The sequence below is a fragment of the Teleopsis dalmanni genome, chromosome 1 (genome assembly GCF_002237135.1).
Source record: "Teleopsis dalmanni isolate 2A chromosome 1, ASM223713v2, whole genome shotgun sequence".
Classification (NCBI taxonomy): Eukaryota; Metazoa; Arthropoda; class Insecta; order Diptera; family Diopsidae; genus Teleopsis; species Teleopsis dalmanni.
In genome coordinates, this window is record NC_051846.1 from 41,198,563 (window position 1) to 41,222,837 (window position 24,275).

General features: G+C 26.3%; 3 protein-coding genes across 9 annotated transcripts in view; all 3 read right to left on the reverse strand.

Moving 5' to 3' along the window:
- Nucleotides 1-294: 294 nt before the first annotated feature.
- On the reverse strand, nt 295-3,886 carry LOC119680063 (odorant receptor 63a-like). Its single transcript, XM_038092700.1, has 10 exons — nt 3,744-3,886; nt 3,590-3,686; nt 3,339-3,477; nt 3,029-3,220; nt 1,295-1,399; nt 1,075-1,240; nt 900-1,005; nt 686-787; nt 416-571; nt 295-348 (listed from the first exon to the last, which is right to left on the reverse strand). Exons 1-10 carry the CDS (start codon nt 3,884-3,886, stop codon nt 295-297), a joined length of 1,260 nt encoding a protein of 419 aa, XP_037948628.1.
- Nucleotides 3,887-8,357: 4,471 nt separating this feature from the next.
- LOC119680072 (odorant receptor 63a-like) lies at nt 8,358-11,705 on the reverse strand. Its single transcript, XM_038092710.1, has 10 exons — nt 11,575-11,705; nt 11,421-11,517; nt 9,657-9,795; nt 9,396-9,587; nt 9,239-9,343; nt 9,013-9,178; nt 8,852-8,957; nt 8,693-8,794; nt 8,473-8,628; nt 8,358-8,411 (listed from the first exon to the last, which is right to left on the reverse strand). Exons 1-10 carry the CDS (start codon nt 11,703-11,705, stop codon nt 8,358-8,360), a joined length of 1,248 nt encoding a protein of 415 aa, XP_037948638.1.
- A 9,757-nt stretch (nt 11,706-21,462) lies between these two features.
- The window catches only part of LOC119687372, a 43,828-nt gene continuing 41,015 nt past the window's right edge, over nt 21,463-24,275 (reverse strand). For 4 of the 7 annotated variants that reach the window (XM_038102104.1, XM_038101964.1, XM_038102046.1 and 1 more), the window contains exon 8: nt 21,464-21,882. In XM_038102104.1, the coding sequence (XP_037958032.1) occupies nt 21,713-21,882 (170 nt within the window). In that variant the 3' untranslated portion in view covers nt 21,464-21,712. Of the gene's footprint in view, nt 21,883-24,275 lie in introns of all 7 variants that reach the window. The other 3 variants (XM_038101834.1, XM_038101764.1, XM_038101694.1) reach the window with 1 other exon arrangement.

The window sequence follows — 24,275 nt, forward strand, 5'->3', positions numbered from 1 at the left end:
GAGTGCATACATTGTATGAAAATGTGCTTTATATTAAATTCTGTTGTTTCATATACAGTATATATTCGATAATAGATAAAATAATAAATGTAAATAGATTGGGAATATCTTCATAATATATTTAAGGAAAATGTACAATATAATAGCAAAGTTCGGTGTAAATCAGGTGTAACATATTGTAGTCAATGCCATACCATTGTATCTTTGTAATGTTTATACAGTAAATCCTTTTAATCAAAAATGAGGTCAACAATAATTGATGATGAACCTTTCCCAGATTAATTGTCCCTGAAGTTATTCAGATATATTGCGCAGCAAGAGGAAATATGACGAACAAGTTTTAACGAACTATAAAAAGAATTTTTTTAAAAAAGTTGCCTTAAAACTTGTTTCAAAAATTGGAAACCAATCTTACCGCCATTAAGGTTGCAAGTGACATAGTAGTAAACCAAGATATGTCAAACTGAAATGTGTGTTGACTGCGCATAATTGACATTTTGACAAGAAATTTAAAAGCCTCGCTTTCATTGTACCACTCACAATCGTAGAAAGCAAATGGAATATCCTCACTCTATTAATATCAATAAAGAAATAGAAAAAAATATTTAAATAAGTATTATAACTGTTTATAAATGTCGAAGATAAGATATTAATAAGATTATACAATGCAAAGAAAAGTACTAACCGCACTAAGTAAACGTTGTCCATTGTAGCAAAAAATTATAATTTGATACCCAGCAGCTGATATATACATAATCATACGTATTAAGCCACTTCGATCGGACTCCTATGAAAATTCAATATATAGATGTTGTTCAATATTACTGAGTTTATATAAATATTGTTTAGTATATTTAATGTTTAAAAGTCAAAATTCAATAATACGGAATTATGCTCACCACACTAATGCTCATTTGAAACAAAACAATTCCGAGGACAACTAAACTCATCAGAAATTGTGATATGGAAATATGTTTGAACATCTGGTTTACTTCCAACACATATCTATTCTCAATTAATAAATATATATAGTTCATAATTATAAGTTTTAATAAATTGTAATTGATAACTCACTGGTAGATCCTTTTATAGTGAAATATACAATAGCGCAAGTACTCGACGCGCTGTTCTTTAGGAATGCTCATTGAAGTCGAATGTTTTACTATTGCCTTTAAAGAGTTTATTAAACCAACTCCGTGGACGCATAGAATAATGAATACACCATCAAATGTAACGGCGCCTATAAAATGTATTTATTACAATTAGACTTTCTTGGACAAGATTATTCACTCACACATGCCAGATATGTAAAGTGCACAAGTTGTCAAATACATTTGTATATGATAATAGGGAAACTCAAAACCTCGTTCCGCCCAACCTGGGTAATACACAGGATATGCTATAATAAACAAATAATGACATTATTTAGAAATTATTATTATTGATTACATATAGTAACTTAAGTCAAAATTTTACATGGTAGTAATAGTAAACTTACCTGTAGCATTAAAATTAAAATGTTTGTAAAGTTCTTTAACATAATCGTACATACCATTTAAAGTTATTAAGCTTGAAACGAATTCATTCACTTTTCTTAACAAAATTTATTTAAAAGTATTTAACGTGAAAATTCTAAATTTATTATTAAAATTTATTTATGGTATAATCTGAACAATATTATGATAATCAAGTTCAAATTCTTCTACAAAGAGATGCAGAACTATTTGCTAAAATAGAAAAATGTGTTCCAAAAAAATTGCTTGGTTTTGACCACATCAAAAGCGAAATGTGTCTTTCTCAAAATATAGTGTTCAAAATAACAACAGTAATGAACACTACTTTTAAATAGGAGTGAAATTACTGCCGAAGTAATCATCCCTAGTAAATCTGCGAAATCAACATAGCGGCATGATATAAGCCCATATTCATTTTGCCCGTAATATCAAAACTTATTAAAAATCTTCCTGTTAAACAGCGCTACTCATAATTGTAAAGAGAAAACTAGTACCCGCGTTTCAATTTTACTTCCATACAAAAGTGTCAACCATTTATCAGACTCACATATAACGTAACCCAAGATTCTACTAAACAAAATTAATGCACTACAACCCGAACAATATTTGTATAAATAATATATACTACTAATATACATCCATTTTAGTGGACAAAGTCATAAACTTCATGGAAACCAAATGTGTGCACACTTGATCTCTTCCACTATACATTAACGACACACATCTGTAAGATTTCACCATCAAATGCTTAGATATGACCCTGGAAACTAAGAAGAAGTGATATCGAATTGGCATTGAAAAAGTACCCGTTTCAATTTAGAAACTTGCAGTTTCACTAAAAAGGTTATCAAACTATATCAATAGTGAAGAATAAGCTTCTACTGATGAAAGGGATTGAAAGAACAGACCCGAATGTAAAAAACCCATACCTTCTCTTAGAGTAATTAACTTCTATATATTACACTTTCAGCGTGAAACAAAATTCTGTAAAAACTTCATGTTAACTTTTGTTTTATGTTATAACTGGTTATAAAGAAATATTAATGCAAATGAAAATATGTTTAATTGGCTTAAAATTCATTTGGTATTAGCTTGAATCTCTTCAAATCTTCTCCGAGAAAGTCAATGTAACTATGGTCATAATATCAACCTATAAAACGAAAAATAACGATGAAATGACAGATTAACTAATCATAAGATGATTACCTACAAGACAGCAGACCATGTTCTATTTACAAGACGTATTTAGACTACTCAGAACACTTTGTATATGGAATCGGAGAACTCAATTTTCGAACATTTAGATTAAGTAAAAATACCAACTGATATTATGATTTCCAATAGTCTAGAGATAGATGGGATAGAAATGGAAAATAGAAAGGCGCGCAAAAAGTCTTCGAATCTCTGAATTCGTAGGGCGAACATAGTTTGTAAATAAATTAATTGATGTTTACTCAAGCGTCTTATTAATAGTAGTAACTCTGGTAGGGATACTTTCGTACTTAGATACTTACAAAATCTAGGAATATAATTTGGTGTTCCTTTCCACTGATGATAGATATTAAAACCTAATGCCACGAAAAAGTAATTGCTGCAAATTCCAATGCAGGCAGATAAATAGTAAATTATTTGACGACGAGAATCTTTCCAAGCATCATTCATGATATTATCCACCTCCAACTTTAATTTTTTGTTAACAGCAAAATCTATAAAAATAGAAATCCGCACATAATCACGAAACTATGGAACATTAGAACTACGTATCTAGAATATCCTGTATTCTATCTAGTATTCTATCTAGAAGGTATCTAGTATTTGTTATACCTTTTTTAAATAACTCCATTTTTTGTAAAATCTCATGCCTCTGAACACTGGCTAACAGGATTTGGAATCTTCTTTGCGCAAAAAGGAAATAAATCATTTTCACAACAGAAATCAATGTTTGAAAAGCAGTACAAATAGCCTGTAAGGGGTTTTATAAAGAATTAAAAAAATATTTAATAAAAATATATAAAAAGGTTGATATTTAGTGATTTTGGTATTTAAATTCATACTCGTTAGCAAAAACGACTTACCTCGCCAACCATGGGAATATTGCCACTATGTTTCATGACTTTTGCCCAATGTCCATATATAGAAACAATACTACTCACAATAAGACAGATATTGATGCTAAAACAACAGAATTATATTCATAAAAATAAAAATAATTAATTATTAATTAATTACACTTTAAGTGATTCTTTAAAAACTGTAGGCTTGGTTAGATTGACTCCTAATGTAAATGATAGCCGTATAAGTTCCTTTATGCGATTATAGTTACGTTTTTCAAGTTCTTCCTCTTTTGTTTGGATGCTCATTTCCTCCGTCATGGCAAATAATCTTTTGACGTTTTAAAGTTAGTATTGAATTAAATATCGGAATTACTTTTGCATAGGCTTTTATACTATCTAGTGACGTAAAATGATTTAAGATGTTGCAATTCCCTAATTTTAATTTTTTATAAACGCTTTGAATGTATAAGGACAATGATTTAATTATAGTTTTGAATCACTATCAATAGCCTTACAAACATTTAGGCTTTTTTGCATACCCAGCAGAAAATTTAGTCAATGCTGCATTATTATATATTATTCAAAATAGTAAATAGGTATAAATATGCTATTTTGTTATGAGAAACGATATAAAATATTGAATTATTTCTAGAGGGATGTAAAGGTTGCATTTAAAATTTAAGAGGCGTTAACCATTAACACAACTCCTTCACTTTTAAATATAATTAGACAGGGCAACTGCCTTTCAGAAAAGTACTGCTGTAACAGGTACAATTATGAAGGATATAATAAAAGCGTTATTTAGTTTTATTTCAGTATTACGTAGGTGAAGAACTGGCATAGCACTTATTCATTGCATTGTAAGTATTAAACTGTAGCTCTTCTTTATACATTTTATTTGTCCAAAGTTATATGAACTCTTACATATACTGAATGGCGAGGACTATCTTTGTTAGTTTGAGTAAATTAAATAAAATTAAGATTTGGGATACTTGAGTGAAATTTTAAAGAATCATATATTTTACTTATAGTTTGTGGTAAATTTGAATTAATACTATATAATAAAAATATATTTTTTATTCTTCAGGATATCATAAATTGCAGTATTATACAGATAATTTTAATTGAAATATATTATTGAGAAAAACTAATTGTAATTATGTAAAATGTATTGTAGAATTTTTATTTGTTTGGAGTTTGTGAATTCATAGAGTTTCCATTGTATACAAAAACAAAAAACTCTTATAAACTCTTACTCTTATATGTACGATTTGAACTATAATGAAATATTAATCGGAAATGATAAAGTGGAAAATCAATTTCTAATTACAATAAGACTTTAGTTGAGCTTATATAATTAAAGTTGCCAGAACAGACATGAAACTGTAATCACTGTGATAAGTGGGAAAGAGTATGATGCACTTGGTTTTTATTATCCTAATATTTCTAAGCAATTTTGATAAGTTATTGCATTCAAGTAAAATTATTATTCAATTAATGTAGTTTTCAATGTCTTCGTTTCGTTTATATCTGAATCTTATATCTTATTTATATCTATATGTTTAGTCATATTTTCTAATAATTTTTGCTCTCAAATCTTATAATTCGATAGTAATAATATTGTTTATGTTTCCTTTAAAATTTGTTCTGTTTAAATGCAAAATACTCAGAATATCGCTCTTTGGAACAAATGCTTTACTAAAGCGCTCCATTACTTCCTCACAATAACCTTTAATAGGTAATCTTGATTATGATTGAGTTGATGCAGATTATTTTTTCCTTAGCTTTTCTATTTTCTCTGGCAATAATTCAATCTTTTTAGAATTACTATAATCTATTATCTATACATATTCATACATATTGCGTATATAACTTAATCGTACGTAAAATGCTCAAAATTAAAATCAACTACAGGGTAATAATGTACATTTATATTTGCTTTGTTCTTATAACAAAAGAATCAGAAAGAAATTAGCATATTTATGTTGCTAACATACCTATCTAGAATAAAATATGTTACTTAAATGTTAGCGAAAAAAAAAATATTCGCTAACATAGCAAAGCTTTAATACCACATTTGCTATAAAAAGTTCAAAGCTGCAGCTCTCTATTTTATTTTTTTTTGCAGTATTTAAATCATTCGAAAAGATTAGATGAATGTTAATTGTTACTTTTTTGTTTTTTTAATTATACTCCTTTTTCACTCAATATATTTTTATTTATATAATTTGTTACAAACGAAGATTGGAAAGTTTTCGAAATGATATATTGGAATTTCTTTTTAAAAATTTCCAAACGATTCGTCTTATTTTTAATAAGCTTTTGTACTAAGATAATTCTTATTATAAAACCTTAAGAAAGTGTAACTAGTAAAGAAGCTGAATCAAAATTCTAAATTAGCTGATGACTAGGTTAGCTTAGGTGTTGTGAAAGGAGAAGCGAGTTCTCCACAATTAGCTGAGAAAGCCAATTTGATTCTACAATTCCTCGTAATAATAGGTACGAGAAATTTTTAGCTGCAACAAACCAGAAGCATTTAGAGACGACAGTCTGACCAATGCTAATGCTGGAATTATTGCTGAGTGTGTTAAAGAAAGGAGCTCCCAAAAACTTTAATCTGGTTCTGGAGAAGATTGGACATAAACACAACAGATGTCCTTTCTTTGAGCGCCAATAGACAAGCGTTACAAGAGATATCAATACGATAGGTCAAGCCCAGTTCCATGCCGTTCTATGGATACCGTAAGGCTAATGTCTACGATTGGACCAAATTTGAAGAAATTTAAATATTAATGAATTATTATGTTTTAGGTCAGAAAACAAGTATACTACTTCGTATAAATGCTCTTTACATCATACGAAATTTTTATAATCAAGAAATTCTCATTTCAAATGAGAAGGTTTGACTGTGAGTAATTGCTTTTCATTTGTTAATTCAAAAATATTTTTGCTTATCTTCCAAAATTATTAGCAAAAGCTTGCATTTCTTAAGGTTTTCATTCTAAATAATATACAGCTTTTAGTACATCACAGTCTCTATCACTTTCATCTGAAGTCATTCATGCAATTTTTTTACTTCAATATTAACAAAAAACATATATTTGTCGTTGATTATTTCAAATTTTATTCTAGAGCAAATAGTTTTTCGCATTATTATAAGGTATTCACCGAATGAATTATTATGATTTTCAATGTAATAATTATACAATAATTATATTTTATTATAATTATATATTATGTTCTGCAGTTTTTGCATTTGTACCTTTTCACTACTATTTAAAACGAAGACACCTTATATTTGTATGTTATAGTCAGAGCTGATTTCATAATCATGATTTTAGTCTCAAAAGTAACTTAAGAATGCATTAGGTTAGCAAAATATAGCTTTTATAAATATTGCAAAATTAGCTTTTAAATATATCAGGTCTTTGACTATCTCCATATTATATGTTTCATGTTCTATATGCTGTGACGTAGGTTCTAAGTTAACATATATCTTCATTCAATTACGATTTTAGCTAATACAACTCCTGCTAATACAATAGGGAGAGTCGAGTGTAGCTAACACAACACAAAAAGAGTGTATTTTCTACAATACAGTAGCAGTTGATGGATCAACTGACGATTTTCCTTATCCTAAATGATTCCATTTTTATTGTTATCCAAAGTGCATGATTTACTGTTTATATATTTCTCAGACGTTTCATTTTTGACAATAACATAAATAAATTATAAAAGTTGCTTGGTTGTATGTTTTTTACATATGATCTGCAGAAAAAAAAATTTAGTTAACAGATAATGTTTTTACAGTTCACGTGGCGTTATAGTGAAAGAAGTATCTACTGAATGAAAACACTTCAATATCTTAAAACAGTTTTCTCCAAATAAAAAATATAATATCCATTATGTTCAAACTTAAAATGCAAAACAAAATAGGTAAGTATATTGCCTTGATTAGAATAAATAACTTCCACAAATTATTCCATCCAATTAATACGAAATAAGAGATTTTAGTCATTTTATCACGGAGAATCGATGTGAGAACAATATTTTGTTGTGTTTTTTCATCGTCTCCAAAGATTATGCTACCACCACTAAATATACCAGCTGGCTTAGAAACCATTGTTTTGAAGGAGTACATTTATCTTATACATTAAATTTATCCACTAGCATTTCTATTACTTTTAAGTCTTTTTTTTTTTCAAGGAATTCAAATAGTGCGTGATATTTATTTTTTTATATACTTAAACTGACTCGTCAACTAGAAATTACTTTCAAGCAAATTTATATACAAATAAATGCTATAACAAACCCAAATTAACAAATATAATAAAACACACAACAAAGGTTTTATAGAATAAACTTTATTTTATTTTAAGGATAATAAAATTAATGCTACGAAAGAGGAAATAGTAAATTAGCGTCTTAGGTTTATTTGGATAGATGTATATGGATAGATGGATAGATTATATATGGATATATGGATAGATTATATATGGATAGATGGTGATCCGCTTAGTATTATACACGTATATGTATTGTAGTTAATTCTTTATAAGAAAATGGCTCCGACATCATTATTTATTATTTTATTAATTACATATATTAATCAATTTTATGAACGTATGTATGTGTTAGAAGAAACTATTATCATAAAGATAAGTCTCTGTTAATGTAGGGACATATGTGTCTGTGTAATAAAAAACTTTATTTGCCATATTCAACTGTATAAATGCTGTTTAAACAATATTATTCCCTACTATTTCAAAATAAAGTGCATATACTAAAATTATTCAGATAGGTTCCGCAATAGTAAAAAGTACGATCCACTGGTTTTAAAAAACTGAAAGGTTAGATTTTAATTAATAGAATTTGTGTTAGTCAAAAATTTATAACATACTTACTGCCATTAAAGTTGGATAAGACATTACAGTAAACAAAGAGATATCATATTTAAATACGCGATGTGAACGCATTATTGACATTTTAATAAGATACTTAAATTCTTCCGATTCATTGTACCAATCAGTTTGAAAAAATGCCGTAGGAATTCCTTCACACTAAAGATGAAAACATTTAACTGTAGAAAACTCTAACTTTGGCATGAATTAAATATATACCTACCGCCGTTATGATGGCTTGACCATTAATGCAGTACGTACAAATTTGGTAGCCAGCTGCCGACATGTACATGAGCATGCGTATAACACTTCCCTTGTCAGATTCCTAAAATCAAATTTGCAGTCGTTAGATTTATTCTAACACTATGTTCAAATTTTTTACTAAGCTAATACTCATCTGAAATATTACTATTCCCATAATAATCAGACTAAGCAGAAACTGAATTAAACTTATGTGTTGGAAAAGTCCATTCACTTCAAAAACGTAACTAAAACATCAAAGTTTTAAGTCAAATACATATTTAATTATGATTAAAGTCTTACTCTTCTATTTTTCTGTAGTAATTAATACAATAACGTAAATATTCAACCCGTCGTTGTTTTGGTATTAAAGGTGAAGTAGAATACTTTATCATCTCTTTGAGCGCATCCACTAGACCCACACTATGTTGACATAATACAACATAAGTTGTATCAAATGTCAAAGCGCCTATTGCATTTTATATAATAACTTAATATATATATATAAGCATTTCACTGCTAAACTTACACATGCCAGCTATATATAATCCACAACTTGATAAGTACATTTGTATTTCATAATATGGAAAACTTTGACCTTTGTCCTTCCAAATTGGATAATAGGCTGGAAATGCTATAAGTGCGTCAGTCATTTTTGCCATACATCGGTGGGTTAAGCTACCTACCTAGGCGTAACATATAGTCCGGTGTACCTTTTACTAAGTTATAATAGTTCATTATCAAAGCTCCAAAGAAATAATTACACATAATGCAAGTGCATGAACAAATATAATAAAGCAATTGAAGACGAGTCATTCTCCAAGCCTTGTCCATGGCAGCATTTATATCTTTCCGTAATGGTTTTTCTATCGCAAAACCTTTAAATTTAAATAAAAACAAATGTTTACTTAAAGTAAATTATTTTTATGTATTAATAGTATGAATACCCTTTTTAAATATTTCCACTTTTTGGAGCACCTCATGCCTTTGAACTTTACGCAATACTCTGTAGAACTTAATTTGACAGAAGAGAAAGTAATACATTTTTACCTGTGATACCAAGTTTTGAAAGGCCGTACAAATAGTCTGCAAATATTATACAAAGTTACTATTTTACTATTATTTTTCGATAACATAAAAAATTTATACAGAAATAATTAAAATATATATTGTTACTTCTACTGAAAAATCCATTTCGATTATTTCATGTAAATATAAATGAACTTCATAAAGGTCCATTAGTAGGAACCTAAGAATGAAATTAGACTACAAATTTAAACAGTATTTAGTAAATTGGAATATATTTGAAAAATAAGGATCAATGACTTTAACTCATATCTTTGAGAAATAAAATGATTGAAATGCACATTGCATTGTCCTAGGGTTATCTAAAAAAAATAAAAAATAGAAACAAGATCATACCATTATTGATGCAATGTTATTAGTATCATATCTTTTCTCATATATCTGATATATATACCTCATATATGAGATATATCACATATCTTTTCTCTCTAAAAAGCTAGAGTTCTATATGGAATGGAATGAAATTGTCAAGTGCACCTGAGGGTATTCGTAAGGGATAAAAGTAAGATTTAGATATAAAAACCTAAAAAAAAAACAAAAAAAACAAAGTGTATATCATAAATTATTTTCATTTAGAATTAATTGCTGAATTGTTGGGACTGTTGTAATAGCATTTCTCTTCAGTATCATACAATTTTAAAACCAACCATAACCTGATTGACCTCTCTTTGGTTATATCAAACGCTATCCATATTAATATGGTAGTGCCCTTAGAATAAGATATTAGAAAAGCATTCGGCGATAAACGATAAATTAAATTTCCCATACAAATAAGATCAAGTCTAGTGAAACTTATAGCTAACATATATGGCACAAAATTCTGAAAAAAGCGTGAAGTGGAAGTTTCTGATATTGATACCATAACTACATAAAAATATCTATAATATATATTCTGTAGTATAGTTATATTTGATTCTATATTTGAGAGAATTTTTGAAAAAAAAAACAATGCCTAAGATCTGTTATAATATACTAGACTTATACATATATTCTCATAACAAAAGGAATTAGGTTTTGAAGTCACTGCAGTCCTTTTTATTTGTCGAGACATATTTTTTTTAATTTTTATATTTTATTTTATCGCAAAAGATATGAATCAAATTTACATTATGTATAAATTTTCATGACTCATGAATTTCGTAATTTAGTTTTAATAAGCAACTGTATTTATAGTCCTTGAATATATAACCAACAGTTGCTATTAAAAAGACATCTTCACAATAGTTTTTATACTTTTAAAGTAATAAAACTCTATATTAAATAATTTAATCGTATGAAAATTCCATCAAAAAATTATTGATATTGGCTTGAAGGATTTGCCAGAATTCGAAATCCATATACCACTTAATGTAGTCGTCGTCTCTTCTAATCAATCACTTGATTTCAGTATTAAGTATGAAAATTGCGACATACTTTTAGATCATTTTTAAAGACACTCTGTGATTTTCATTATATATTTTAAACTTATGAATATTTAACCAAAAATGTTTACTATAATATCACACATCAGGCCATTTATAAAATTAGTAATTGATTTCTGTTTTATGGAAAAGGATCTTATAGTCAACAATAAAAAATTAATAGTTTAAATAGTTTAATTAAATAATTTGGTGTAACGAACTTACCTCAGCCATTTTTGGTATGTCATCTATAAACGTTATAAACATCGACCAATGTCCATATAAGGATAAAGTGCTACTTATCAGCAACAAAATATTTACACTAGTTTAAAGAAAAGTTTTTTAATAAGTAATAACATTAAAAAATATGCACACAAACATTCTTAACATTTCCTTAAGAAAAGTCGGTTTTGTCAAATTGACTCCGATAGCATAGGAAATCCTATATAATTCTCGAATTTTGTAAGCATTTTGCTTCTCTAATAAATCTGATTCCTCCTCAGTTAACATATCTAAGAAGGTGCGCCAACTTAGAACAGCAATTAGTGACTCATTAAAAACGACTAAAATACTATTAATTAATAGATTTCAAGTGAAGGCGGTCACAATGTCATAATCGTTAAAAAATTATGAAATTCACTTAACCCTTCGTGGGAAAACCTATAATTAATATATTTACACCCATAGGTGCGTGCATCATAAATTATGAACAATTCTAAATGAAACATATACAGTATATATTTTTTTTGAATTACAATGAAAAGAAATTTAACTCATTTTCAATATTAAAAATGTAATTTCATGGTTTTATTAAAAAATTTTTATTTAAGAAGTTCAAGTTTTTTAATGAGGATATAAAATGATTTTGATGATATAAAGACAATATTTTTCAGTTTTAGTTATATCTGCAATTACATTAAAAATTTTTGCTAATATGTGTTTATTATATTCAATTTACGACTAAAAAAAAATATGTTTGAGTTTTTAGGTAGAAAAAATTGCATTCGCATTGATTAAGATATATAACTTCACACACAATAAAATTTTCAAAAAAATCATGAGACCTGGAAAATCTGTCGATAAATAAAAACAATAAGTGAAATATTTTATAGAGTAATGAATCACGATACACCTTTTCTTTATTATTTATTAATTAGTGGAATTTTTGCCTGACCATACAGCTGTTTCGAGTATTGCCAAATACCCATCATCAGCGGGTTTTTGGAAATATATCTTGTACTCAATTATTCGTAAATAATTTTGTCAGACTGCAAGCTCAAAGTTTGAACTCATAATTCTCATGGTAACTATATATAAATCTAAACCGATATTTAAAAAATTTTGTACAATCCCATATTTAATTATTAATAGATTATCTAATAAATTTTAAATATATCTCTATTTAAAATGAACAAAATACATATTCGAGTATCCTATCTCAGCTATTTGAGTATCGTATGTATTAATTTTGGACTAAAAGTACTGCGAACCAAACTTTTCTACGGTCTAAGCATGGAGCTTTATGTGAAGGTTTGTAAATATTTATATAATTGATATCTGCTATCATAGTCCTTACACTTTACTGTCTATCACTTCGAAAAGATTCGGTTTTTTCTGCTGGCAGTCCTCAAACTTTCGACTCTTTGAAAACGAATATATATCAAGTTATTTGAGAGCTATTTTCATATATATCATGACAAATCGAAAACTATCTGAAAAGTATACAGCGCTGTACAATGTTCTACAGAGGATGATTGAATAACATTTAATATTGTATTTCAAATCAAATGGCAGGATCCAAATAATATACTAAAATAAAAATTTGGTAAAAATTTCATTTACAAGTGCGTTTTATTTACATTTCACTAATATTTATATTTCTAATCAGAAAATAGATGACCCTATAATGTGATGACAACATGAAACTCAGAAACAAAATCATTACTTTACCACCAATATTGTCAGATAGTGCACCAGTGGACTACCCTTTACGAATATCGTTGATATCGTGATCTATACGTTTTATAGTAACATAGGTTTTTCTTTTGCGTTTTATTTTTCGAAATATATATTATTATCATAATAATCTCCTTTACCTTTTAAAGGCAGGTCTTGCCAAAGTTTTTCATTAAAATTATTAAATTAATGATGAATCAGTTATACTAGTCAGGATACGGCACAATTCTAACTGATTTAATAAACCACTTATATTATATATTTATAAACCACTGTAGTATTATAGTACGTTTTTAAATATATACTAATCTCTACTGCGATACAACTAAAAAAATAAGTTACATAGTAGCTTTGGGTGTGATCTTGAAAATCTGTTAGAATGCGTAATATCTTTTATACTTTAAATCAGATAAAGCTAGTTTCTCAAAATATTTTTAATTTTTTTTTTCTCATTTCCTCTTTTATAGAGGTCAAAATTTTTGTGCTAATGTACCTAATGCGATGCAGGACTTGATTAAATTCCGCTCCTATTCTTTATTTACACTGTTTTTGTGTAACTTATTTCAATTAATGCAGTCAGACATAGTATTTAGATGAGAAGAATTGCGTATAAGTCATATTTTTTTCTATGACTGGGACAATATTCTTATATCTATATTTCAATTCGATATTTTTTTTTGTATACCGTACCCTTGCTGTTAATGTCGTTATCATTCACGTTAACGTTATCTGCGACAGTAATAATTCTTAAGACTTTTTGACTGGAAACGTTATGGTATCCTCACATTAAAATTTGTTGAAGTTTCAAAATATTTAATATAAAAAGTTCAGATTATTGCCCGATTGTAAATTATTAAATAAATTTGAATAACAGATTTTGAAATCATTTTTTAAAAAAGTAAAGAACAGCAGTTTTGTTTTGTTGTAAAAGTAAATTATGTTGATTTAATCCCATTATCTCCAACAATTCAGTTCTCGAGCTACCCTGTACCGCTATTCAAACAATCTTGTAATTTGCAAATGTTGGGTGAGGTTCAATGTCTGCAGTAATATATGTAGTATATCCATAAATATATCAATGACAGTACAAATGTCTGAATATATTATTTTATAGGTTTAGAAATTGTAATGGACCTACAATGTCACATCATATTTAATGCGAATTTGTTGTCTTTGCGTAACGCTTTGAAGCGTAAATCACATCTTCATTGAGATAAATAAGATAATCTCATTTATCTTATACATAATCATATAATCTACTAAAAAAACTTTTTATCTAATGAAATTTAATTAATAATGATAATAAATAATATATTGAATTCGACTTCGACATTTTTAAAAATTAAACTCATGATTTGTATAATTTTTAAAATATTTATTTCACATTATGTGGTAATTTTTTTTTTGTTGATGTTTTCAATATTATATATTAAATTAATTAATTACAATATAATAAATTTCATATTTCAATATTTTATATTTAGTGACTTAATAGAACAATTGTACAAACTACAGTAAAAATAATTTAATTTTTTTTTATATACTCAACGTTTTCTCGATTTTGTTTCATATTTTATATGAATTCTAATATAAAATATAATTGAAATAAATTATAAATAAAAACTTACTAATTAAATAAATTATTTTTTTTAATGCTCAACTGTTAGTATGTTCTGTGTATTGTTTTTTACAAATATTTTAATGTGAGTGCGCAGATTGTTTAACAAAATGGACCGATGAACAATGGTAATTCACATATTTTGGACAAATATACAAAATTATACATACATATAATAATGTTATTGTATATAATAAGTATATAATATTCAAATAAGTAATATAATACATTTGGGGTTCTGACTAAAAATATTTTTTTATTCTCTAATAACAAAGTCTATGTAAGTCTCTTTTTCTTTTTATTTTAAATTTTTTAGTTTTATATTTAAGTGTTTTTTGTTAACTAAATTTTTTTTTGCTTTTGTTTTTGTTTCTGTATTTTAAAAATGTTTTAATATATTTTAAATAATTATTTAAAATTTGAGTGCGCTATGAATTTATATATCTTGCCTAGCAGTTTATATTGTTTGTGTCTTTCAACAGAAAATAATATGAAATTGAGAATAAAAGACGTAAAGGAATAAAGTAATAAAAGAATAAAATCTTTTATATTAATTTTTTATTATGTAGAAGCTTTTCTTTCGATTATTTTAAAAGCGGGCAATTTCTATTTCATATGCTTAAGTTTAATTTTAATGTAATTAAGTAAAAGTGTCGATGTGTATGTTTTTTGATTTTAGCAAAAATTTTTTTTATTTCTTTTATTAATTTTGCATTTGTGTTTTAAGTAATCACTGATATGTTTCTAAGAGACAGGCTAAATTCAAATATAAAGATTTCTTATCTTTATTTACATTTATATATTTGCTTAAGGATCTTAAGATTTAAATGCTTTGTGGCATTTTAATTTGGGTAAAAAATTTAATTTTTTTTTAAAACATTAACAATTTTTTGCAAAAGTATTTTATTATTTTTTTTTGTTAATTTTTGAATAATAAATGCTTTTTAGTTTAAAGTTTACATTTTTTTCTTTAAAACATAAAAAAAACTTTGCAGATATTTAGAATTTATTTTCTTGTTTCATTGGATTTATTTTTACAAATATATGCTTTTATATTATAGTTTCTCTGAACGATTTTTTATATAAATATTTTTAAAATACTATTTATGTAAAATGTTAATAATATGAAAATAAGCTTATGAATGTCTTCAATATTTTTCATTCTCTTTATGTTAATATAATATAATATATATGCATAAATATATTTATAGTGTGCATATTCTCTTCAAGATCTGTAACGATTACTTTGACTTTGTAAATATAGTTTTAGTAAATAATTTCATTTTATTTTGAAGGTACTGCAAAATGTTTTTCTTAATATTTTATGAAAAATTCTGAATTTTTAGATTAGCGAATGGGTTTTATATTAGATTTCCAAAACTCTCTTTAAATATAACTATATAATTTTTTCTTTATTTTCACATTTATAATTTTCTTGAATTGTTTTATGAAGTTAAAAAATTTTAAATTATATTACCAATTAATGCATAATATAAATATAAATTCATAACTGATGTTAGATAGACAAACATGACATAATTAAAAAACTAATATCGTCCCAATACAATATGTTTCCATAAGTATTAATCATCACATAGATAATTAATCAGTTTAGCAACTAAAACCTTTTGAGCAGTAATGTATAGTACACGTATATACTTACGAGTAATAACAAAAAAATTGAAAAACTTAAAAAAAAATTATTAAAATAAAAAATTAAAATGTTATTAAAATTGATGGGAATTTAACTTCCCAGACCTACACCGTTATTAAAACGTTAAGTATTATTACTATTTTTATTATTATTACTAGTATTATTATGTGCAAAGTAGAGTCTCGAAAGGATCCATTCTTCGAGTCCAAAAAGTGGGTAGCCGCAAGAGAAGTCCTAACAGCGCAAGTTGGTTTTGTCGCCATTAACGACAATGGCAGAAAAAATAATTGAAAACAAAACAAACTGGGATTGCATAACAATGTTTGCTGAAAAGATCCTGAGGTTGAAAGAAGTAGTTCCCAAGAAATGGCAGCAGTAACAAGCGGATGTGGTATACTAAGGGCAAGTGCAAGTCTAGTCACCTGAAGTAGCAACGGTGCCTTGAGACAGATCACTCCGATAGAAGTCTTAAATAACTAATAGAGATCTAATCACGAAGTAGTCCCGTGGTGGGACAAGATTTCTAAGAATGAAGGGAAGGGGTTTAGTCCGTGCGAGTCGAGCACTCATTTTTCGGAGCGCGGGATCGTGGTCAGGGTGTAGGCATTTCATTCCACCCCGCCGCACAAAACAAAAAAAGCTATACATAAATTAAACATCTTTGAATTACTCTGAACTCAAAATGGTAATTCATAGAATATAGTGCGAGTTATATATAAAAAGGAATATTATCACAGATCATAAAAAGCGGGCAATAATTTTTTTTACATATTATATATACATATAATTATAAAGAGCAAGCGATAAAAATTATAGTAACATACTGATGTCAGTAAAATTATATAGATTTTTAAGGCTAGAAGTAAGCATAACAATACTGTGTAGTAGTTTTATTGTAGGAAAAATAGTCATCGCCATGACCAACCGATCAAAGCATTAAAAAAGTGAAGACAATTTAGTTCTATTATAATCTCTTCAATTTAGGAAAAATTTATTTTTATCTTTCCATCTTTCATGAAACTGATTCTTATTCCATAGTCATGAAACGTGTTATAACTGATGCTGCACGGGTTTATGAATTAAATGTATTAATAAATCAAGAGTATTTAGATAAAACTGTAAAACGAAAGTACGTATTGAATTTTTGATTAAGTATTAAATATCTTAGTGGAAAGTTATTTTCTTATAAGGGTTGTAGACGAATTTTCATTCACAAAATCAATTCAAAAATGGTGTCTCATCAATAAATAGATGTTCAGCCAGTTCAATAAGTTAAATATGGTCAAAATAATGGGATATATATATTCAATGTCTTAAATTACAACAAAGCACAAAGCACTATTGTAAGTAAACTAAATTGAAATTTGTAGGATTTAGTCGTTGGAGTTGTGAGTCCATTCATATTTTCTAGTTACTACGTATACCACCACATATAATGTCCTCTGCAGGCTCACGTAGAAAACGACTAGACCACTTAAAGTATATATTCCAGGTGTAATGTTTCTCAATAATTAATTTGGTATTGTCGCACTGTACTCCTACGATACTCTTACTTTAAGGTAGTACTCTGAAGATGCTATAAAGTCAGTAATTAATTAGCGCAGCCATTCAAATGGGTGTTGCTGACTGTCTTAATTTTGTTCACATTGTCATAAAAAGATGAGGCAACGGTATTTTAAAAAACTTATTAATACTAACAATAATTAATTATATTATATTAAACTGACTAGTTAACCATTACTCACTTTTACGAATATGACTTTATGAAGTACAATTTGTGGAATTCATTAGAGTTTTATGAGGAAAAAATGTTACATATCAAATCCAGTTCACCCGATTTCTAAAAACATAAAATAAAATAAAGTAAAATAAAATAAAATAAAATAAAATAAAATAAAATAAAATAAAATGAAATAAAATAAAATAAAATAAAATAAAATAAAATAAAATAAAATAAAATAAAATAAAATAAAATAAAATAAAAATGAAATAAAAATAAAAGTAATAATAAAAATAAAAATAAAATAAAATAAAATAAAATAAAATAAAATAAAATAAAATAAAATAAAATAAAATAAAGTAAAATAAAATAAAAATAAAATAAAATAAAATAAAGTAAAACAAAAATAAAATAATTCACCTTTTTGTTTCCATTCAGAAAGCTTCAAAATAAAATAGTTACCATAAACATTTTATGGGAACAAATAGTTGCCATAAAAAATAGGTAACTTAAATATCACCAATGTCAATTTATTTATAAAAATTCTTTTTTTATTTTATTTGAAAAATATTAAATAATATTAAATGTAATTACTCGTAAGAATGTGAGCTGTCAAAACTTAATACAAATTCCTCATTTCATTAGGATATTATAAACCGCGCTCTTGTTCAAAGAATAAATTTTTAAACATATCCTTTTTATTATACTAAATATAATTAATTTAATTTTTTCTCAAATTATCAGTAACTAATAATAAAATTGAAATATTGTATTTAAAATTTAATATTTTTAAAATGAATATATTTTTAATTTACAACTAATTCGGTTAATTATAAATACATAAACTTATATCCAATATTTTTGATTTAGTTTTAATTGAAACATGCAAATAATGAAAGCATTTATAACACACTTTAATATTATACTACCGATATAAATTAATTTATTAAATAAATATTTTTAAACAAATATCTTAAATTTAAATATCTTCGAGATTAAATAATTAACACAATTTCATTTGTAAATACGTTGGGGTTTGAATGTACTTAAATCAGTTCACACATACATATAATGAAATATCAATAAACAATTAATTTTTATTTTATAAATTTCATTATTCTTGTCACTTTTTACATACCTTAACACATACATTTTCATTCTTCAAACTACACTTTTTATTTAATTTTCTTTTTTGTAACTAATTAATCACAGATAAAAGCCATTAATCTTAAACAAACTAACTACGTGTGATAAGTAACATATAGATATTCTTATTTGTAGAAACGATTTTATAATAAAATTATAAAGAACTATATATTCATATGTAATATAAAAAAATATGTATATGAAATTAATTAATATATTTTTATTTCAAAACTAAATTGAAAAGTTTGCAATATATGGTTGACTATAGAATATGCATTTCAAAATATAATGTGTTCTTGCAAAGCGCAGTGAAGTCTGGCATGCAAATGCTTTAATTATGTTTCTATATAATTATTTAGGAATAAAAAATAAAGAATATACACTAAAATAAAACTGGTACTTTGCCTTAAAATATCTATTTTTATTAACAAATAATATTGATATTGTAATTGCTGCGTTCGATATACCAACCTACTTGACTTGGCATATTAAACCTTATTCACACAGCCGAATTGATGTTCGTTAACCGCTCAAACTTCTAAACCTGCTATACATGTGTTATATTTTTTTAGCTCTTCGATTCGATTGAATTAAGGCTGAATTAGTTGATATGGATATAATTAATGTAAAAACATAAATAGTAGAAAAACGTAGAAGAAGTATTTATTAACGACAAAGTACATACAACGTCAGACAAAATAACATCACACTTACAAATTCAATTTGATCTGTAAACAATTCTAATACAAAGAAATATAAAGTAATGGTTCAATGCTTGTATAAGCTGAACTATAAATTTTTTCATCGTTAAGTTAGAAAATCAAAATTCAAGAAAACTATTAAATTATTATTTTTTATATCTTTGGCTTTTCGATCAATAGCACGAATAATTGTTGCATTGTTTTTAATAAAATATTTGCTTACGGTACAACTAATTCAGCCTTTACACACTTAACATGGGCAAATATAAATAATCAAGCCAAAGTAATTAATTATATGATTAAATTTGATATTATAATCTCTTATCTCATAGCCGATATAAGGATGTTGTGTTGTGGACAATTCATATGCAATACGGAACTGTTTGTGCTTAATAGAAATGCTTTCAATATCCGAAGAAATTTGCTATCACGCAGCTTCCCCAGTTCAAAGCAATGTAAAGATGTTTTTTAATTCAGAAGTCTATAAAGGTTGTTGGGATTGAGCGCAACAAATATTTTACTATGTATGAAGTCGTAAATTTATTAAGTTAATAAGCAAACAATAATTAATTTAAAAAAAGGTTGTACTTTAAAAAGTGTCATATGCATTTATATTGCTTTGTAGTTATTTTAAAAGGTTTTTCAGCGAATAATGTATATTCATTAATTCGCTTATATGTTTTATTAATTAAAATTATGTTTTTTTTTAATTTCACTAACATTTCAAACACACATACAAACACTTAAAAAACTAGCACATGAAGCGAATAACATATATGTGAGCTCACTACCGAAATATAATATATAAATTCTTCTAATATTATACATTATCAAAAATTAAATATTATAGTGTGAAACAACCTGTAAGCGATCTGATTTATCTTAAAATATTATTTTGTTTATTTTTTGTGCATATAACTCTTCTCGGGAAATCTACAGATAATCTAATACACCAATAGAAACACACGAAAAAACACAGACCTTAGGTAAAGTCTAATAAAACAAGCCGCAATCAAATCAGAAATTCAGGCATGTGATTTTTTTTTTTTTTAATACAAAATTTGAGATAATTTTTTTTATGTTTACATTAACAGATTTTTTTTCGATTTTTTACTAAATATCAATGAAAACTATTAATATTAAATGTTTGGCTGTGCTGAGGATTCGTTTTGGTTTCACTTAATTAGATTCACTTTTGTTAATTATGAAATATAATACGTGTGATATAAGGGTAAATATATGATATATATATAGATATATATATAAGCATCTGCAGGTTTGAATGTATGGCAATACATGCTAGCGTAAATATGTATCTTTAAGTAAACAGGTAAATATTATATATATATTTTATTGTATATAAAGTGTATATATATGATTTTTTTTCTTTATTAGAATTTTTAAGGCGTTGCTATTATTTTTAATTTTAATTATTGCAAAAGGCTAGGCTATTAAAAATGTTATTATATTTTCTTTTGTTTTTTTTTTTCTTTTTTAGTAGCATAAAAATGGCTTTCTCTATACGAAGCTTTCAATAAATGAACTAAAAATTGAATTTCCTTTTCTTAGTGTACAATTTGCTTAAAACTCTATGTGTTAAATAAAAACTATTAAGTCTAGGATACTGTTCATTGCTTTTCGATTCACATTTCATAAAGTTGCTTTGCCTTGTCTTTGCTATCACTGGGAGTTTTATTCTTGCTTTGATTTTTTAAGTAATTGCTACGTTGGCCCATTTCCATCCGCTTCACTTCTTTCAAAGGAGTTACTACGTTGAAGTAGGGAACGATTTTCATCACTTGAACCCTCACCAACTTGTCCATTAGCATCTGTGCCATTATCGCCAGCTTCATCACGTATATTTACATTTGATGTAAATGTCGTTTCTGAATCTGAAATTATGAAGTTTTTGGATAAGCACATAAATATATATGCGATGAAATACTCTTATTTTACTTTGCTAAAATACTTATACAAATAGTAAACCAACAATTATATTACAATAAATTAAGAACATCATAATTGTAAGCAATATAGTATAGCTTTAATAAATATTTTAAAGTGTATTGACAAGAATTACTACTTGAAGTTTTAGTTTTTCTAGACAATACAGATATATACACAAAATAAAATTTAGGCAGTTCTGGCAACGAACTCTTAAAACCAATGAAAAAATTTATCAATTATAGAAAAAGAAATGACGGAGGAGTTACTTTTAGTTTTGATTATCACTCCAGTAGAAGTACTACATTCTACTTTTCGATTTTTATATGCATTTGGTATTGTATATACTTTAAACAACTGCCTAATATTATTATAAATTACTTAGTGAACTGGAAATAAGCGTCAACACAAAATATTTTTTCTTCTTGATTTTTGATTCTTCTTCTTGAGTTAGTGCTATTACGCACTTTTACTCTATAATGGCTGGGGGGCTTATCTCTACCCCACACTTGGCTTTAACTAGGCTAAGAAATCATATCATTTATTTGTCTTTTAGTTGATGACGGACCTTAAATCAGCATATTTTTATCCACTAGATATATACCCTACCTTTTGTTTTAATTAATTTAGTGAATAACAAAAACAATGCATAATCTTCCAATGTATAATTTAAGGTTCGGCAATCTCTACCATTATAAGTCTGCAGCTAATTTTATAAAAATGTAGTGACTTAAAATAGCATATATATAAGATAAAATTCATTAAGCAATACTATACAACCTTATCTCTCTAATCAAATACCAGAAGAATTTTTGCATTTATACTTAGCCTTTGCTAAATGTGTGTTATCTTATGGACCTATATGTTTTTGTTGCAAATAACAAGAAATATTCAATACCAAATTATCGTCATACTTGATGAAGTATGAAATGCAGGTATTTAACTTCAAATGTGATATATACCCAATAGTACTTAATACACATACATCTGAGTTGGTTGATAAGATTTTGATTAGTAATATAATATATTAATGTAAATATAACATATGTATACTTAAATATAATTTGTACAATGTACATACTATATAAAACAAAATTATAATATATAATAAAACTTTGATTTGATTGTGATAATTCTCAATACAGTTAGTAAAAAAAAAAATAATCACTATAGTGCACGTAATTTAGTATACACCAATACTTAATATACATATATTGATATTTAGTATAAAAGGTATTCGGAATAACTTCAAAAAAAAACAGAGAAGTCCAACTGCAATCTATTATAATTAAATTCTATTACAATCCATGTCACTTATTGGAACTACAAACCTGAAAAGATTATATTGAAAAGAAAATAAAACATATCGTATCCAACTAAATCAGAACAATTACAGAATCAGTTCCGAAATTCTTCCTATTGATACCTTTCACAAATTCCACAATAAGTCTTAAAGAGAATACTTAGTTTATCTAGTTGGTTTCCTATACATTAGTATATATTAAAAAGGGCTGTAGGTTTAGTGAACACTATAATTCAAATGGTTTATGTAAATTAGTTCCCATGATCTAGTTTTTGATATCAAGTTCATCGTAACTTATTGTTCGAAAACATACACATTATGTTAGTAATTTCCCTTTGTTACTAACTAGTTGAAGAAAATAAAGGTAAGTACTTTTTTAAGTGAAAGCAGGGAAAATAAAACCGCATATACCTATGCACCCAGGAAAGCACCAAAGTAGAGCAAAGCATCTGCTTTTCATTTTCTTCAACGTTTTTATGTACAGGAACCAAAATTAGTAGTACTAGGAACCAAATAAGTAGGTTTCGCTCGGTAATATGTCTATGTTCTTCTTTGTTAATGAAAATTACAACAATTTATTTGTTTTCATAGTCGATTCATTATTCAAGAATTAATAAATTGAATATATTCGTAATTAAAAACAAAAAACATTTTTAAATATTTTTCAGATCCTGGAATAACTTTTACTAACAGTTCTAAATTAAATAAATGCTTTAAAGTCAATGTCGACTTCCCTATTGTACTTATTGGCATATAATATTCAAGAGCTAAATGCTACACATTACATACTCGTATATGTGTAATTTGGAATTAGTTCTAATTGATAACATAGGTTAAAGTTGAGAAAGATATTGTGAATTGATGTGTAAGTAATATTTTTATATCAACATTATTTCATAAAAAATAAGTTAGTGAAAAAGAACAACTAAATCAAATTATCTACTTCCAATTACATAAAAGGCCTAAAAGCTATATCTCAGCGCTTTGTGCAAAGTGAATAAAATTTTTCTTTTCAACTGTGAAAATGTGATAAATTTG